This window comes from Sturnira hondurensis, unplaced genomic scaffold, assembly GCF_014824575.4.
Source record: "Sturnira hondurensis isolate 20B ecotype Veracruz unplaced genomic scaffold, ASM1482457v3 Scaffold0019216, whole genome shotgun sequence".
NCBI lineage: Eukaryota > Metazoa > Chordata > Mammalia > Chiroptera > Phyllostomidae > Sturnira > Sturnira hondurensis.
In genome coordinates, this window is record NW_028091847.1 from 2,726,011 (window position 1) to 2,746,191 (window position 20,181).

Here is a 20,181-nt window from a genome sequence, read left to right on the forward strand (position 1 = left end):
GGTTGTCCTCCTGCTCTTGGGCAGGTGCTAAGGCGTGTTACAGAGCAAGGCAGGGTGGACGGGGTGCTGGCACGTGCCCCACCCTGGGTGAGGGGAAGTGCCTTACGCGCTTGTCTGTGGCAGGTTACAGCCTGTCTGGGGGCCAGCACGCCGTGGGCACATGGAGGAGGTCGGTCAGGGAGTCTCCTTGGTGAAGTGCGGGACGTGATCTCTGTTCCGGATTTACAGGAAGCAGCCTCTCGTCTGGCCCAGGTCTGGCACGTCATGAAACAGTCTCTCTTCCTCACTTCTTACTTTTAGTAATACGCATTTCAGTTTCTTCCGTGTCTTTTCATGGCTTGATAGGTCATTTCATTTTAGTGCTGAGTAATATTCCATTGTCTGGATGTACCAAAGTGTAAATACATTCACCTATTGAAGGACATTTCGCTTGCTTTTCAGTTTTGGTAGTTAGGAATAAAGCTGCTATAAACATCTATGTGTGGGTTTCTGGGTGGACATAAATTTTCAGTTATTTCAGTAAATACCAAGGCACACATGCCCTGGATCACAGGGGATGAGTATGTTTAGTTCTGTAACGAACCATGCAGCCGTCTTCCGAGGTGGCTGTCCCAGTCCGCACTCCTGCCAGCGGCGAACGGCAGCTCCCATTGCTCCGTGTCCTTGTCAGTGTTTGGTGTTGACAGTGTTTTGAATTTTGGCCATTTTAATGGGTATGTTGTGGTGTCTCATTATTTTAATCTGCAATTCCTTAATTATGTGTCGTTAAACACCTTTTGATATGCTTATTTGTCATCTGTATATCTTCTTTGGTGAGGTGTTTGTTTTGGTTTTCTGCCTCTTTTTAAATTGGGTTATTTGTTGTTTTCTTAGTGTTGAGTTTTAAGGGTTCTCTGTATATTTTGATTAATAGTTTTTGTAAAAATCAGATATTTTTACAAAAGTTTTTTCTACTTTATGGCTCATGTTCTCATTCTCTGACTAAAAGTTTTATTTTTATTTTATTTTTTGCCCTCTTTATAGTAACGCCCTACAGATTAACACTGTTCACATTTCTGCAGTTAGTGGACAGGCCTGGTGATTGGAGGCGGTTTCCAAGATCCTTAGTTCAGTAATTCCATCTTCTGTTAGTGCAGCTGAATACAGTTTCTTTTATTAATAGTCTAAAAGGTTTTTTGTGGGGTTTTTTTTGGAATTTAAGGAAAGGAGTTTTTGTCCTTTATTTTTTTAGTTTTGTTTTGCAGAACTTACCTCTTTCATCTTTTTGCCTTTATCATATGGTCACTACTTCTCCTCTCCTTTTCTCTTCCAGAAACTTTTCCTTCTCAAGACTGACTCTTTGAGTCCTTTTCTTGTTAGTGCCCTGACTGGTACCAGGGCTATTTTTTAGTGTCTTTGCACTTAGCGTGGACTTTTTTTTTTTTGCAGTNTTTTATTTTATTTTTTGCCCTCTTTATAGTAACGCCCTACAGATTAACACTGTTCACATTTCTGCAGTTAGTGGACAGGCCTGGTGATTGGAGGCGGTTTCCAAGATCCTTAGTTCAGTAATTCCATCTTCTGTTAGTGCAGCTGAATACAGTTTCTTTTATTAATAGTCTAAAGGTTTTTTGTGGGGTTTTTTTTTGGAATTTAAGGAAAGGAGTTTTTGTCCTTGATTTTTTTAGTTTTGTTTTGCAGAACTTACCTCTTTCATCTTTTTGCCTTTATCATATGGTCACTACTTCTCCTCTTCTTTTCTCTTCCAGAAACTTTTCCTTCTCAAGACTGACTCTTTGAGTCCTTTTCTTGTTAGTGCCCTGACTGGTACCAGGACTATTTTTTAGTGTCTTTGCACTTAGCGTGGACTTTTTTTTTTTTTGCAGTGGCTTTATCTTAATCCCCTCTTCTCTTGACACTTCCAATGTATTAGTCAAATTTCTTGAGATGTATGAAGTTTTTTTGATGATAATTTTATCATCAGTTTATCTTGACTGAGCTAAGAGAGGCCTGGATAACTGGTGAAATGTTATTTTTGGGTGTGTCTGTGAGGGTGTTTCTGGAAGAGATTAACATTTAAACAGATGAGCTGAGTAAAGCAGATTGCTTTCCCCAATGTGGGTGGGTATCACCCAGTCTCTCAAGTGCCAGAACAGACCAAAAAAGTATGAAGAATGAAATTCTTTCTTTGCTTGAGCTGAGACATCTTCTGCACTGTTTCCGCATGTGCTTGATTCAACCTCAAGTCTTGTTCATGAAGGCCCCTAAGTGTACAAAATCTCCTGCTAATGTCTGTAAGAGGCCACGTCGATTGACTGACATGGAAACAAAATGATTGAGAAAAACAAAAGTGGAAAATCAGTGGTGGTTGCTGCTGGTCAGTCAAGTGCGTCCTATCCCACCTTAGCTACTATGATCTTGAGGAACAAGAGCGAAGTGATGGAAGCTCTTACAGGATCTGCTTCCTTGAAGGTAACGAGACTAACATAAATTAGAAAAGTGACAACATCAAACACGGAGAAGCTCCTAATGACCAGACAGCGTCCCTCCCAGCGCCATGGCGATCGAAGCCAAAGTGGAAAGTTTCTTTGTGATGTTGAAACAAAAAGCTAAACCTGACTACAGTGTTGAGTTTACTGCCAATGCTGGATGGTTTAAATGATTCAAAAATTGTTATTCATTACATAATGTGGAAGTGAGTGGTGAGTCTGTGAGTGCTGATGTGAAGGCAGCTGAAGCATTTTTGGAAACGCTAAATAAACTGATTGTAGAGGATAATTACTTGCCAGAGCAAATTTTCATTATGCACAAAAACTTTCAGTTGTGGAAATGGATGTCTAAAAGGACTTTCATCCATCAGGAGGCCAAAGTCAATGCCAGGCTTTTTAAGGACAGGATAATAGTCTTGCTTGGGGGCAGTGTTGAAGGCTACAAAGTGAAACTGTCTGTAACCTGGCACAGTGAGAACCCGGGGCCTTCAACTGTATCATAAGTACACACTGCCAGTGTACTACAAGAGCAACAAGAAGTCACCGATAACGCCCCATTGATATCAAGGGGTAAATCACCCAGATAGAAAATCAATAAGGAAACAGTGTCCTTAAATGACACATTAGACCAGATGGACTTAAGTCGTATTTTTAGGACAAATCACCTAAAAGCATCAGAATACAAATTTTTCTTAAGTGCACCAGACTAGATCACATATTAGGCCACAAAACAAGTCTCAGTAAATTTCAGGAGACTGAAAGCATATCAAGCATCTTCTCCAATGATAATGGTATAAAACTAAAAATCAGTTACAAGAAGAAAACTGGAAAACACGCAAACATATGGAGGCAAAATTACATCTTACTGCACAATGCATGGATCAACAATGAGATCACAGAAAGAAGCAAAAGATACCTTGAGACAGATGAAAATGAAAACACAACAACCCCAAATCTATGGGACACAGCTAAAGCAATTCTAAGAGGGAAATTTATAGCAATACAGGCCTACCTCCAGAAATAAGAAACATCTCAAATAAACAATCTTAACTGTACATCTAAAGGAACCAGAAAAAGAAGATAAAGCCCAAAGTTAGTAAAGGGAAGGAACTAATGGAGGTGAACAGAAATAAATGAAATAGAATAAAAAAAACAATAGAAAAGATCAAAGAAACCAAAATCTGATTCTTTGAAAAGATAAACAAAATTGATAAACCTTTAGCTAGACACATCAAGACCAAAGAGAAAGACAAAAGTCAGAGATAGCATAACTATATGCTTTCAAAAACCACATGATTTCACTGACATGTAGAATCTAAAAACAAACAAACAAACAAACAAACAAAGCAGAAAGAGACTCATAGATACAGAGAACAAGTTGATGGTTGCCAGATGGGAGGGATATTGGGGGAAAGGATTAAAAACGGGAAGAGTTAAGATGCACAAATTGACAGTTATAAAAAAAGTCATGGGGATGTAGATTATAGCATAGGGAATAAAGTCACTAATATTGTAATAACTATGTATGGTGACAAATGGGCACTGGACTTATCAGGGTGGTCACTTCATAAGTTATGTAAATGGCTAATTGCTCAGTATGTTGTACATCCAAAACTAATATAATATTGTGTTGTAGGCCAACCCTACCTGAAAAGCAAAATGAGAAGTCATGAGGGGCCCAGCTCCTCTTCCAAGATGCTCTCCCGAATTGCTATATTAGCAAAATAGGTAAAGAATAACATACCTTTTAAGATTTTACTTATTGTAAAATGCTCCCGGATATATTTGTTTTATTGGTGATCTTCATCACCGCATGAAAGTGGTGTTTCTCTCTCAAAACACCGTGTTTTTAATCCAACCAAGGAGTTGGATCAAAGGAGAGATGGCAGCTTTTAAGGCCACCTGCCTGAGGGAGACCTTTGCTCAGGCTGCTGCTGCAACGGAGGAAGACACGGATCTAACTCTGGAAGATTACAACATCCATGACTGTGTCCGGGACCTTGCTTAGGTTTGGGGTGATGTCACCAAGGAGTGTGTGAACAGCAAGTGGACCCTCAGGAGATTGTCCGTGACTGCAAAAGGTTTGCCAAGAATGAGAAGGTCGCAAAGACCAACAAGACTGTGGTTGAGATGGCAACCAGCAACTTTAAGCTGAATGTGGATGAGGATGACTTGAGGAGCCCCTAACCATGGTTCCTGAGGAATTGACTAATAATGAGTGGTCGGGACTGGAATAGGCACACACAGGTGAAGAGTAGGCCTGAGGAAAGGACACCACTGCAGGAGCAAAAAGAACCCCTAGAAAATTCACACTGAAGGGCTCAGCAGAAGCTTTTGCAGACTTCGACAAGCTCTTTAAAAAGTTTGAAAACACGGATCCCAACACCACAAGGTTTTCATTAATAGAATGTTCGTGGTGCATTATTTGCTTAAGAGCATATCTGTGATGATAAAAAGAAGCAAATCAAGCAAACCACCATGCACATATTTATGTAAAAAGTGACATCTCTTCGAGAAGAGCCTCGGCAGGGCCTTCAGCAGATGCTCCCAAAGAAGGCATTGCTACCCTAGCAGAGGACCCATCTGTGTGTGGTGTTGCCCTGGAGGCCTTCCAGTGGGACAAGATGTGACACGGAAGATAGTGATTGGTCTAGGCCTCACCCTTTGTGGTTTTAGACTCCCATGTGTGCTTGTGTCTTAAATTTTAACAAAAAAGAGTAAGCAGTAAAAAAATTAATAAATAGGAAAAAGCTTAAATAATAAAGATATAAAGAAAATATTTTGTATAGCTGTACAATGTATTTGTGTTTTAAGTATTCTTACAAAAGAGTCAAAAAGATAAAATTTGAAAGTTCGTTAAGTAAAAAAGTTATGGCAAGCTAGGGCTCATTTACTACTGAAGAAAGAAAAATAACTGTCTCTAAGTGAAGTGCGGCCTGAGTGTGCAGTGTTTATAGAGCCTACAGTGATGTCCGAGTTCCACGCTCACTCACCACGCACTCACTGACTCACTCAACAACTCTGTCCTGCAGGCTCCACTCATGGTTAGTCCCCTACACAGTTGTACTTCTTCTCTTTTACACCACATTCTACTGTACTTGTTCAATGTTCAGATACATAAATACTTACATTGTGTTACAGTTGCCTGTGGTACTCAACACAGTACCATGTCATATGGGTTTGTATCCTAAGAGCAATAGGTTGGCCACCTTGTCGCCAAGGTGTGTGGTAGGCTATCCCCCCTAGGTTTGTGTAAGTGCACTTTAAGATGTTTGCACCACAATGAAGTCACCTAAGGGCAGGTTCCTCAGAATGTGTCCCTGCTGTCAAGGGGTGCAGGACTGTAGAGCAAAAGATAAGGTCGAGTGAAGTGCCAGGTTTGGAGAGCAAGGGAAGATACAGTGAAGGTTCTGAGATATTCAAGAGATTAAACTAATTGTCCCCTGTGTGTCTGCTCTTAATTTGAGATTATCTCGTCACCTCTTCCATACACTATGAGGACTACCAACTGGATTCGCAGGAGCACATCAGTCGTCCCTGGGGACTTGACGCTGCTGTACAGAATTAGCGAGTCTGAGAAGGACACAGTTGGAAGGAGTGTTTGAGACAAGCTTCTGCCAGCCAACTATTGTGCAAATGAAGATGCCAGAAACACCTTAAAAATGGAAAGCATTATGAATTCGTTACTTCTGAAGTTAGAATGACAGTGAAAAAGGAGAAACAAGGAACCATAGGTCAACCATTTTAACTCCTAGACCAGGAGCAACCCTGAGCACTGCTCTTCAAGAGGGAATTTCTATGACTGGTGAAGGTCACAGTGATGGTCAAGAAACATAAGTGAGCTTAGAGAGTAGTTTGATCTCCTTCAGTAAGAAGCCCACACACATGGCGTGCCAGTGACCTTCATATCGGTGTTTGGAATTAGATGTTCGAGTTACGATGACCAGTGGTGTTGGTTTTCCTGGGACTGCCCCATGTTCAGCAGAAAGTTCCCCAGGGGACGCCTCATCCTGGACAAACCAACCGGGGTGGTTGGTCACCCTGCATTTGACTCAGTTCTTATAGCAAGTTCTTTTTTTCACAACTTGGATCTATTTGATTCAAGACAGATTCGTTTTTTAAACTGAGTTACAATTTACATATAGTATACAGGTCTCAACTCTATAATTCAATGGATGTTTATCTGTTTATATAACATCTAATTTTAGAAAATACCATATCACCACAGAAGTTTTCTGGTATTTTGGTTCGGAACACATTTACTTCTTTCCTCTTGTGTTCAGTCTGCTCTTAAACAAATCTGAGCTCTTAATTTCAGATATTGATGTCTTGTAATTACAAAAGGTCCATTTGATTCTTTATTATAGATTTTAATCATACTCTCTTGAAATAATGCATCTTTTAATCTATTTTATTTACTTTCCCACTTTAGCACATTGATCATAGTTATTTTTAAGTTTTTTTCCTGCCATCTACAAGGACATCTTTGAGACTGCATCTGTTGGCTATTTCATCTCTTGATTATCGGTTACTTTTTCCTGTTTCTCTGTAATTCTATTAATTTTTTACTTGACGCCAGATTTAGAGGGTGCTGTGTCTTGGAGGCTTATCTGCTCACAAATAATATTGAATTTTGGTTTGATGGGCAGTTAAATTACTGGTGGGTCACCCTGATCTTTCCAAGGCCTGGTTTTAGGTCTTCTTAGGTGACTTCAGTTCTCACTGCGTTGCATTTACCCTAGAGTGTGGCCTCTGTGGAGTTCCACCTGCGTGCCTGGGCATTCATCCAGGTCCGTCTCTTCTGGCAGGGCCTGCACACCAGTTGTCTCTCCCCACAGTGATGCAAGTTTTGTCATCATCTCTCATCAGTTCTCGCCTGTGCTGTTGCTGTTCTCTGCCAGTCTGCTGGGCTCTTACCTGAACGTGGGGGCCCAGAAATCGCCCAAGCGTTAGAGTGGAATGAACATGAAGACTAGCGGTGTTCCCCTGTGAGGCTTTCCTTCTTGACAGCCATCGAGCTCAACACCTGGCCACTTTCCCGTTTATAATCTCCAGTCCCTGCCTCTTCCACCCAGTGAGACGGCTGCTGCTGGCACCATTTCCCGGAAAGTGTTCCCAGGGAGAGACCCTGGGTCGGTGTGGGCCTGTGAGGACGGCTGGCTTGGTGCTGCTCACTTCAGACCAACCGCTCGTGTTTTCATGCAGATTCTGCTTAGACCTTCTGCCTTAGTCACATATAGGTGCTTTTTTAAGTAAACCTCACCTTTCACTGATGTTAGGGAGTTACTCAAGGTTTATTATAGGCCAGATACTTTTCATATATTTTGTGTTTTATAGTCTCTGTAACAAGCACATAAGAAATACCCCTGGATGGTGTGGCTCAGTGGACTGAACACCAGACTTGGAACCAAAGGGTTGCTGATTCGACTCCCAGTCAGGGCACATGCCTGGGTTGTAGGCCAGGTCTCCAGTAGGGGTCACATGAGAGGCAACCACACATTGATGTTTCTCTCCCTCTATCCTTCCCTTCCCTTCTCTCTAAAAATAAATAAAATATTTTTAAAAAGAAATAATAATAATAGTAGTACTTATATAGCATTACCAAGTGCCAGGCATTGTCCTGGACATTTTATATATCTCATTCGATATTTTATGTATTCATTTAACCCTCACATAAACCCTATAGACAGGTACTATTATTGTTCCTACTTTATAAATGAAGAGTCTGAGAAGCTAAAGACTAAGTAATGTCTCCTCCAAAATGCACAGTCTGTGAGGGGGAGTAGCCACGGTTTCAAACCTTGGTGCTCTGGCTTCAAAAAATGTGTTTTTAACCACTTCACGGCTGGTGGCACCATTCTCATTTTACAGCCACGGAAACTGGCTTCAGAGAGGCCAGGCCATCTCCCCAGCATCTGTCTCAGTGCAGTGAGTGGAAGCACTAGGATTTGCAGGCCCCAGGGCCCTTGTGCTTTCCTCTGTACTTCCTCCCAAAGAGAGAGGGAGAGAAAAGTTTATGCTTTTAGGACTTCAGTTTAATGGGATTTGGGGAGAATACTGTGGGGATTTGAGAGGAGACCAGACAGCTTCCTTTTGGTCTTCATGAGGCTATCTTCTCATGCATATGGTTTGCTGGCCGATTCTGGCCGTGCATGGGGAGGGAACGGTTTCCCCCATAGACATGTGTTCATTCTGAGCACCTCTCAGAATGGCTCCTAGGAAAGGGTCTCAGTGGCTCCAGGAATGCCGGTTTGGGGTGTGGAAAGATGGCAGAGCTCAGCCTCGAGGTCCTCTGCCAACACTAGGACATGTGGTACTCGCCCGGCATGTGCTCCTTCAGGCAGGAGCACGTGTGCTCTGAGGTGTGTCATACATGTGCCAGCTGGAAACAGAAGCCTTGAGAGGGTCTAGAACACCAGCTGTCTCTGAAATGTGGGGAGGAGGCTGGTTCCACTGGAAGGGAGGTCACACCTGGTGTCCCCCACCCCTGAGCTGTGCAGGGTTCTCCCACCCGATCCCGCAGCGCCTTCTCTGAGGGAGCCGCCCAGAACCCATGTGTCTCTCCTGGTCTCTGATACCATCTTCCCTTTTTTTGCAGTGTGGAGGCTGCCGGCATCGGATTTGTCATCATTATCGACAGACGAAGGGACAAGTGGAGCTCCATAAAAGCGTCCTTGACTCGAATAGCTGTAAATATTTATTTTTGTGCTTTTTCTAATAAAAGTAATTTAAATGGTCTATTCAATTATTTCATGTCAGAGTCACTGGGAAAGGTGATTATTTTGTGCCAAATTTTGGGGAAGGTCTTTGTTGTGTCCACCCGTATCCCCTCTCGCACCTTACGGTCACTGCAGAGAATTCCTGAGCATGTCACGGGCTTCCCGAGTCTCTGTCCTTTATTCATTTCTGTGGTCGCTGAGGAGGGGTAGGTAGGGAATGAATGCTGGGAAGTTAATACCCCAGGAGTGACCTGCACCTGTGGAGTCATGGAATTCGGTGAGTAAGTGCCCCAGGTTCTGTGGATGATTCTGAGGTACTGTCCATACCGTGTCTTGGAGGGGCCCAGCCTCCCTGCCCACAGCAGTGCCCCTCACTGGTACATTGGCTTTCTAGCCACCAGAGTCTCACCCCCCACCACGTCCTCACTGCGAGTCCTGGGATCACCACCTCAATAAACTCTTTATACCTGAATCCTTGCCTTAGGGTTTGCTTTGGGGGTCACCCACTTTAAGACAGTCTTCATTTCAGTATTCATATATATATTTTTTTATATTTTAGAAAGACACTGGCTAAACCAGACAAAATTATATTTAAGTAGCTCAGTTGAAGGTGTGCTTACTTTTAGGATTAAATTGTACAACCTAGGATGGGTTTCTTTTTTATCTTATTAGCCTGATTTTGACCCCTGTTTGTAGCTTTTTAGCAAGTAGATGTGTCCTTTCTCTGTAGGGACCTCAGACCAGAAAGCTCAGTCACATGGGCAGGCAGGGGCACCTCAGGGCAAAGCACACCAGCATTTCCGCTGATGCATAGACTCTCAGGGACAGTTGGGACTGGCTGAAGAGGACGGAATGTGGTAGGGAGGCAGTGCGTGTGTAGAGATGGGGACGGGAGAGGGACGTTGGAAACCTCTCTGATGCCCACTTGCAGACGCAGTCCCACATGCAGATGTGCGCATGCGCAGAGTCTCTCTCAGATCGCTTCAGAGCCGTGGCCGGGCTCACAGAGAGATTCCCAGCTCCTCCGTCCTGCTGTGCAAACGTCTTCTCTTTAGGGCCTTGCATGTCTAAGATGGCAGGAGGGAAGTCTCCCTTCCTTTATGCCTGGATTGTCTTGTCCCTTTGGTTTAGTTTTGGTTACTAAAACCAAATTTAGAATGTAGTTTAGGATTTTGAGGGTTAACTGCAAAGTCGGTTGCTGCCCTAAGGACTCGGACACTGGGCAGTGCCTGTGACTATCCCGGGGTCTGATCTCTAGAGATTCCTGATTTCCCTGGGGCCACAGGGAACACCTGAATCATCGAATACTCAAGCCGAACATGTCCAAAAATCACACTGACCACTGTGCATAAAACATACTGTAGTGTTGGGTCCCTGGATACCAGTCACAATCTCCTTACATACTTATTAAAAATACAGATACCTGGACTTCATCAAAGTCCTGATGAATCAGAACATTCCAAGTCAAAGAGCGGATTTTTTTCCTAACAAACATCTCAGGAGGTTGCTTTGGGAACCATTGGAAGAATATAAAACCGTGAATGAAGGGAGACTTGGACGCCCAACTTTGCCACTATGTTGTTAGGTGAATTTGCATGATCTCATTTCTCAGGACCTCACCTCAAGATGAACAATGTTTCCTGAAAGCAACTTAGCAATATATGCATCAGGAACCCTAAAATACCAGGTCTTTGACTCAGTAATTCTTTCAGGAAGTTATCCTAAGAAACTGTTTCAAAAAGTGAATAAAGATGTTCATTTCACTTTTATTTATAATAGCAAAAGTTATTTATTGTTATCACTGTTATTTAGAAAATGCCTAAATCACCAGCAATAACAGATAGTTAAATAAATTGTGCACCCATAAAACATAATATTTCCAAAGAATTTTTAATAAATAACAAGAATAAAAGCTCATGGTATTAATATTAAATGAAAAGGTGGGTCAGAAAATATTTCTGCAATATAAATTTAATCATGTTAAGCAGAGAAACTAGCCTATAAGTAATTACATTAAAATACTAAAAATAGCATTGAGATCATAATCGGTTTTCTTTTTCTACTGTATAATTTTATTTCCTAATTTTTCTATGAAGAATATGAATTGTGTTTATAATCAGGAACACTTTTGTGTGTTTATTTGGTTTAGTTCGTTTTTAAGGAGAGGTTGGGACGAGCCAATCTCTAAGGTCTCTTTCAGCTCTGAAGTCCTGTGAAATACATTCTGATTCTTCGGCATCCATGGTGTCCACTTTGACTTTGTTGTTTGTGAGGCAAGAGGAGACTAATGGATGTGACACTCGTCCTGATGCTGTTTGTGATTCTTCCAGGTAGCATTTCCAGGAAACTTGCAGCTCATATTCATCCTCCGTCCCTCTCGCTTCATCCAGAGGACACTCACTGACATTGGCATTAAATACTATCGAGATGAGTTTAAAATGAAAGTACCAGTAAGTATGACTTATCTTGTCTTCATTTGGTTAGGGCACGTGGGCTCGATGGCGTTGGAGCTGGGTCGCTAGGAAGGCAGGACTCCACGGGGAGAGGGGGGAGAAGGATGTCTGGGCAGAGGGAACGGCAGGTGCGAGGACATGGAGGCAGGAAGTAGACACTTCATGTGAGGCTGGTTCATGGGAAGCCCCTTGTTGGAATACATATAAGACAAGCTTTTGGAAGGAGAGGTGAAATACATGGAATCAGTCTTACATATAAGGATGAAGGGTGTGGGTTTTACACAGTAGGAAATGGGGAGCCAGTGAAGATGTGTGAGTGGGGGAGTGACTTGGGGAGGTGGTACTGGAGTCATATAAATCTGAAGTGGTATTCCAGACTGTAGAAAGAGATCGAAGGACGGAGAGAAACTGCAGTGGCATGGGGTGAGAGAAAAAGATCTAAAAGATGTAAGTACAGGCAATTGTAGAAAAAAACCTCAACATTGTGATACTCATAAAAAGAAATCAAATTAAAAAGACAAAATTAAGCCCTGGCTGGTGTAGCTCAGTGGATTGAGCGTGGGCCTGTGAACCAGACAATCACGGTTCGATTCCCAGTCAGGGCACATGCCTGGGTTGCAGGCCAGTTCCCGGCAGGGGCCAGTTCCCAGCAGGGGGTGCACAAGAAGCAACCATACATTGATGTTTCTCTTCCTCTCTCCTTCCCTTCCCCTCTAAAGATAAATGAATAAAATATTTTAAAAAAAAGACAAAATTAAAATATTTACCTATAACTTAGGCAAAGATGTGAAGGAAACTGTACTTTCATACTTTGCTGAATGCAGGAGTGCATTCGGTAATGAACAATATGAAGGATTAATTGGTAGTATTTATCACAAATTAAAATGTACACCTTCTTTGACCTACCTATAGGAGTTATTCTACAGATACTCCCATACATGTGCAGAAAGCCATACACACAGTGGTATTTATTACCGAATTCTTTGTAATAGTAAAGGATTGGAAATAACCTAGTGCTCAACAAGTGGGGCTGGTTAAATAAACTGTGGCACACCCACCCGTTTTAAATACTTTGCAGCTACTGAAAGAGGTAAGGTGTGGTGAAACCGCAGTGGAAACGGTTGGCCAGTTCCTTACAAAGTTAAACATGAACCTGACCTCTGACCCCCCCCAAGAGAAATTAAAACACATGCCAACAAAAAAGCATGCCCAAGAATGTCCCTCAGCCAGTGAATGGATAAAGAAATTGTGACATAGAAAGATAAATACTGTGAGATTTCACTTACATGTTAAATCTGAAAACAAACAAATGAATAAATTAAACAAAACAGAAACAGGCTCGTAGATACAGAAAATAAACTGATGGTTGTCACAGGGGTGAGGGTGGAGCTATGGGTGGTAAAGGAAGGGGAGTAAGAGGTGGAAACTTTCAGTTACTAAATAAAGAAGTCACCAGGTTGTAATGTATAGTGCAAGGAAAATAGTCAGTAACATCATAATAGCTTTGTACAATAACAGATGGTTACTGGACTTGTTGGGACACATTGTAAGGTGTATTAATGTCTAATCACTACATTGTACATCTGAAACCAATACATGGTGTGTCAACTATACTTTCACAAAAAATAAATTTAAAGAAGAAATTGTGGCATATTCATATAATGGAATAACACGAAGCAATACAAAGGGTTGAAGCAATGATACATACAACAGCAATGGATGTATCTCAGAAATGTGCTCTGGAGAGAAGGAAGTTAGACATTAACAAGCACACGCTCTGTGAGTCTTTTAGCGCAAAGTTGAAGGAGAGGCAAACCAACCTATGGAGTAGAAAACCAAACAGGCTGCTGCCAGGGGTGAGGAGTAGCGCAGGTCTATTGGAAGGAGGCGCAAAGAGACTTCCTGGGACAATGCGCTGTATCCTAATTGGGCGGTGTGTGTACATGTATCAAAACTCATTTAACTCTATTGTTAGAATCTGTGTGTTTTTAAAATGCAAGTGATATCTCCATTAAAAATGAAAAAAAAGAACATATATAAGATAAATCTGTGGTGTTATAAAAAAGTTTCTAATATATATTTTGGGGTTAGTTGGAGATCATTTCAAACTCATAAAAAACCCTCAAAAATAAGAATAGAACAAAGAATAGTTTATGCTCTTTACCCAGATTCACTTACTTATTGTTAATACTTTATCCCCATTTGCTTTATTATTATTTGCTTCTCTATATACATTACTATATATATGTACACATCTATATATTACATATTACACTATGTGCATACATATATAGATGTGTATGTCTATATACTACATATTATGTTAATATAATCAATACCTATACTTTTACATTAATATATTATACATACACACTACACATATAAATGCTTACATTTATCTTTACATAGTATGAATAATGCATTACACATGTTACACAACACAGAGGTAAATGTACATGTAAAGTATACACATATACACATGTATACATAGTAAATGATTGGAAACAACTTCACACTCAACTACAGGGGATGGGTTAAATAAATTATGATCTGCCCAGACAATGAAATACTTTGATAATACTTTCCTGGATATGTAAATACTTTAATACGTATGTACACATATAGAAATGTGCACGCCCTGTAGAAGCCCTCACAGCTATAAGGACACTCATCCCAGGGCTGTGGGTGCATGTGCACACGTAAAGGGTGAGTGTGCGTGTGTGTACAACAGGGTCCAGTCTGGGACCAGGCAGTGCGTTTAGTGTTCATGTCTCCTTAGTCTCCTCTAATTGGAACCGTTTCCCCCCCCTTTCTTTATCGTTGATGATGTCAGCATTTTGTGAGAGGCGGAAACTTTAAACAGAATATAACACACCTCATCTGGGCTGTGTAATGGTTTCTCAGGAGTCACCTGGGTCTGTGCCTTCCCCATTGGAATACTTCTTCATCGGCGTCCTGTCCTCTTCGGGGTGTTGCCTGTGCGGGCCCACGGTGTTTGTCCACTCACGGTGTTTCTCCTCGCTGGTGGTGCTGGTTTTGACCCCTAGTCGAGGTGGAGTCCAAATGCGCAAACGTATGATGATGTTTTTCCTTGCAGGGAGGAAGTAATCTTTGGAGAGACACTTTTAAGACCATACAAATATCCTACTCCTCAAAAAAATTCCTCTCTGTATTTAATAACCATTGATGATTTTTGCCTGAAATGATGACTATTATTGGTTGCAAAATAGTGGTTTTTCAGTTCTAACAATCTCTTGACATTTATTGATCAGAATTTGGCTTTCTGGCTGACCCAGCTCCGCTGCTGGCTCCACCTCTTACCGTCCTCATTGTACGGTTCGTAGCTGTCGGACTTCCGTATAATTCGGTTTTCTGGCCTCTGGGTGTGTGGTAGTTCACCAAAACTTTTGTTGTATCCAACTTGGTTGTGGGAGAAGGCACAGTGTTTCCACCTATGCCTCCATCTTGGCGGAAGTCCCAGAATTTGGCTTTCTACTGTAAGGTACAACTTTCCCTTCTCCCCAGTCATTTATTTGTCTATCACTATGGATTCTTACTTTTCAATGGTTTATTATTCATCACTATTCTTAATTGTTTTGGCTCTCAAATTGTCCCAGATTTGGCCGGTAGGAACCACTTTATGCTGTCTCCTATGTTCTTGTGATGTGCCCTTGTCATTTTTTTAGTATTTTCTTACTTTCTGTCCTAACATGATGTTCTAGCCCCGCCCCATATGTAATGCAAAAGCCCTAACCCAGCCCTGTAGTTAGCCCTGTCTTGGAGGAGCTCTGGGTTTTTGTGGTGGTGAATTAGACCAAGGTCTGGATGCTGGGTGTCCTATTGCTACTCAGGTCTCTTTACTTCTAGGCCCTTTCAGTGGAGCATATACATATGTGCATGTATATACACATAAGCACACACATGTGTAAGCACACATATATAATATGAATACATGAATCACAGAGTTCACACTGATACCTTAAATTGTAGTCCACCTGAGATATATTTTTAAGTGGAGATTAAAAGCTAAGGGAGATTGGCATGTAAAGTGTGTTTCCATTTGAATAAGCAGGAGGGACATGTATGGGATGGCATACCCACACATCACATGAGGAAGGACATGTGAGATGTACAAGAAACTGGTGGAAATAGTTACCTCCTAGATGTAGCAGCAGAGACCAAGGGTAGGGTGAGAGGAAGGCTGTTTTTCTACTTAGATAGACTCTTTCTCTGTTTGCATTTATTACCACCTACACATATGATTTGTTCAAAAGAGCAAAAATCCCCACTTTACTTGAAATTGCTCTGAGAAAGTATTTAGCCCATCTCAGTGATAACTGACCATCTATTCAAAGAACGTTTCTCATTTTTTCCTCTTTGCTTTTCACTCTTATTTTTTCCTCTTTTGGGTTCCATTTTATATTAATAATCAAGTTTATTAAAATACTTTCTTCTTATACTTTGGTCTCAAAATGAATTTCTGATTCTATTTTAAATACTTATTTTAAAATACCTGAGTGTTCAAGGGAAATGTGAGCCACAAGTTTCTTTTTCTATGTTTCTAAATTGAGTAACATTTAAGATTGGGGAAGAAATTACGACTTACAAGAGGTTAATGAATTTGTCATAATACACATAGGCTTTCTTTTCCCCTTTGGAGATGAAGAGTGGTCAGTTGCTTCTGGCCACTGAAAATGGTCTGGGGTTTGAACGGAGCATTTGCCCAAATGCCAGGTGTGTTTGATTCCCTGGTTGTGTATAAAATGCGCCTCTCCAGGTGTCAACACGTAGACAGAAATGTACGTGATCCGTGTCCCACTTTTCACGTGGTGTATCTGCACTGAAGACAGAGTGAACACTGCTTTGTCTTGACACTGTGTCTTTAACCACTTCTGTATGTGGTGATGTGTCGATTCCCTACCCATCATACTTTTAATTTTAAACTAAAATCAGCTTTTTAGAAAACTCCCAATCACCCAAACTATTGGCGCATTTAGCAGGGTACCTGCTAATGGAAAAGTTTATCCTGTGGGCTACTGTCTCACCTTACGGAGAAGATTGTCTTCCCCTCGTAGCTCAGATGTGCTGCAGAACTCAGAGTCCTAGGTTACCAGGCTTGGTGTAATCAAACGTCAAAATATATTTGGTTTTTGAAGTGTTCAAGCTGTTGGTTGTCTTCTTCACTTTGTTTTGAAACCATGGATATGATATTAACACTTTACTTTGTAGCTCCCTGCCCTCTCTTATTATAACATCTGCGTGCTCATTTCTAGTTATATTTTCACAGGTTGAGTGAGGAGAAAGGAGTTTATTTTGCATGACTATTATGGGATTCAGGTGGACCAGGAGGTAACTGTGGTTAAGTCACTTAGCCTTGCTGTACCTTTACAGCAAAGATTGGGTGCTTTGAAATAGCGAGGGGTTTCTGAGCGCCATGCCAATTGCTGGCACGTATCTATTCTAGAACAGCGGTGCCTGTAGCAGCCTCATAAAATTGTTATGCGAAGTGGCTAAGGAGGTCTTGAAAAAATCCCTAAAGAGGCTATGGATGTGCAAATTGGTTTCTTAAAATGGAGTGTGTGGCAGAATATAGGAAATGCTTCTTTCGTAATTAAAAGGTCACCTATCTTCTCAAAAGAACAGCTTCAAGCACATAAAGATAAGAACACACGTGTATACTGAAAAGAAAAAAAACACATTATTCATCTATAACAGCTGTTCTGAGAATGTACATGTTAAATGCTGTGCAAACTGGTGCTGCCCGGGAGGAAATGAGAATGAGCTTGAGGATGGAGTTCATTGTACTCAGAGGTCCCGGGGGTCACACAGGCCCATGGGTGGACTCCGGGTTTGGCCCGAAGGCTGCAGCAGGATGAAGAGAAAAGCCTCGCTGAGTCCTTTCTGGGGTTTCCATGGGAAAGGTGAGAAAGCAGAGTCCTGGCAAGTGTGGGATGCACACCGGCCTCTCCTGTGCAGAAAGGGGAGCAGAAGATGTGCCCCCTGGCAAGACAGGTTTCCGAAACTGCAGGCTGTGGGGCCAGCTGACTTCTGCCCAATACCATGTTGCATAATGGTATTTTTTTAACTCCAAGTGTTACCATACTGTTCTGAGAAGAAAAGTCATTTTTCACTTGATAATTTCTTGTTATGTGTCCTGTAATTTCTAACTGTAGAAAGAGTAAAAATATTTTGACACTCCCAAAATAACTTAAAGTTTTTTGTAGAGAAAGGTACAGACAGATTTAGGTTGTTTTTTTCTTTTTCTATATCATAAAAACAATTTTTAAAATTCCCAAGCTCCTTCAGAAACGAAGGAGGAGGTCCTGGGCCCTGGTGTGGTCGCAGAGTGGTCTGCAGCAGTCACGTCCCACGGACCTAACGTCCTGGAAGGCAGGGCCTGTCAGGTTTACTGTTTCATCCCTTGGCATCTGACATGTATTAGGTGTTCAACACGTATTTATTGGATGAATGAGTCTGTTTATTTTTAACTTACAGACTTTGGACCCTAACCTATCTTGTTTTCATTCCGAAGTGGACATATCCCTGGATTAACATACATGTTAATAGAAAACAGCCTATATTCTCACGTTCTCTGAACAAAAATCAATTTTAAAAATAGTCAACAAGAAGGGAAGAAATATAAGTTCCTTAGATAAAGGCTTTCAGGGATGCATCTCCGAGGTAGGAAGGAACAGGGGTGTGCTATAGTGAGGGACAGAGAGCCAGAACCCTGCGTGGGGGCGCTCTGGAGTGTGCCATCTTGCTGCAGATGTGCGGGCGTTCACTCATCAGCATGGGTGTGTTCAGCAGCAGGCGCATTAATTTATGAAAACCCACTCTCTGTTACCTTCCCGTCTCCTCCATGAAGATCAGATGGCGGCATATCGACATTCCTCATGGGAGTGCATCAACACAGTGAATCTTTATTAAAACTTTTTAAAATTTAGGGATTTTGGTGGGGAGAGAAGGAAAGAGAGAAAAAATTGATTTGTTGTTTCACTTATGCATTCATTCATTCATTCTTGTATGTACCTGACTGGGGATTGAACCTGCAACCTGGGCGTATTGGGAAGATGCTCTAACCAACTGAGCTACCCATCCAGGGCATAACTTTTTCCAATACTTACTCCTCAGTAGGTCCTTATATTCTAATGTTATTCACCAGCCCATTCTTTATCAGGGTTTTCATCACAGATTTTTAGGTGTCAGTAGAACACTTGATTTTGGTGGTTGAAGAATATGCCTTAAGCTGGGAATTTTTGACAAAAAAAATCACTTCAAGCAAGACCTGACTTCTAGGCAGCTTAGAGTTGAGCTCCCTGATCCAAGTTGTTGTTTTATTACAGACCATTCAACATATTGGCATTCTTCTCTCCAAGGGGAAACATGGAAGGGGACTTTCTCTGTTGGATATAGTAACTGTTTTGGATACATGTCCAAGAAGGCAAAGTTGCACTATTTACATGACCATAGAATCTAGATGAGCTACTCTTTAATTATCTGTGAGGAAGGTATTATTTTTCTCCTTCTCTAGATTGTCCTGTTAAGTTCCATCTCTGACCTTCAAGGCTACATTGACAAAAGCCAACTGACAGAGGACTTAGGGGGGACTTTGGAATATCGCCACAGTCAATGGATAAACCATCGAACTGTGAGTACCGGCTTGTGTGTCCTTTTCAGTGTCTCCCCTTGTTTTCCAGGGGACAGGGGAGTTTGGGATCAACCGCTGGGAGGTCATCGCCTATGACTACCTAACCCTGGGAAGGTTGGGTTTTCCAAGCCACGAGGGGGGCAGGAAACTAGGGTGAAGGCTTTGAGAAGGCTGGGGTTTCTCCTGCCGACTACCTTCAGCTCGCTCCTTTTGTGACCTGGGAGTTTCGGGGGCTTGACTTAGAACGCACCTGGGGAATTTTCAAAACACCGATACCCGCTCGACCCCAGATAAACTGATTTACATGAGTTGGGATTGGTCTCGGGCATGAGTGTTTCACAAAATGCCCCAGATGGTTCTAATGTACAGACAGATTGAAAGCTGTGAAAGCACCTGACGTGCGCGCACACACACACACACACACACACACACACACACGTATATAGTGTTTCACTTTCCCCACATAGTCAGATTGGTGGTTATTCTGCTAAACTAGAAGGGTCAGTAATACTGAGGAAAAAGTGAAGCTGAAACTCACCAAATAATGTTTTTCTGTATAAAGTTGTCATTCCCCTTTCCCTGCTCTTTTAGCCCCCAGAGCCCTGAAAAAATTAGGTTTCCTAAGCAAAATGAAAAGCTTCGTTCACCACTCTTATGACAGCGTGTGGTATCAGCACAGGTCTCTGTATCTGGTCACTTTGGACACACGTTGCCCAACACCCGAATGGCATTTAATTAGGTATGAGAATTCGCCGTGCTGTAGAGTGTAATGTTTTGTGATTTTTTTTAAAAAGGAAGTTTAAGAATTGAAACAAATTTCTCACAATTTCAAAGTGACAGATTTTAATCCCTCCCTCACTTCTTCTTATGCCATTTATTTTTTGTATGAC

The 20,181-nt window shown here is 41.7% G+C and overlaps 1 protein-coding gene across 5 annotated transcripts in view; it reads left to right on the plus strand.

Annotated features, from left to right (window-relative positions):
* The window catches only part of MCF2L2 (MCF.2 cell line derived transforming sequence-like 2), a 207,875-nt gene that overhangs the window by 39,900 nt on the left and 147,794 nt on the right, over positions 1 to 20,181 (plus strand). For all 5 annotated transcript variants that reach the window (XM_037027562.1, XM_037027561.1, XM_037027560.1 and 2 more), the window contains exons 4-6: positions 9,067 to 9,157; positions 11,518 to 11,637; positions 19,175 to 19,291. In XM_037027562.1, coding sequence (XP_036883457.1) covers positions 9,067 to 9,157; positions 11,518 to 11,637; positions 19,175 to 19,291 — 328 coding nt within the window. The remainder of the gene's footprint in view (positions 1 to 9,066; positions 9,158 to 11,517; positions 11,638 to 19,174; positions 19,292 to 20,181) is intronic.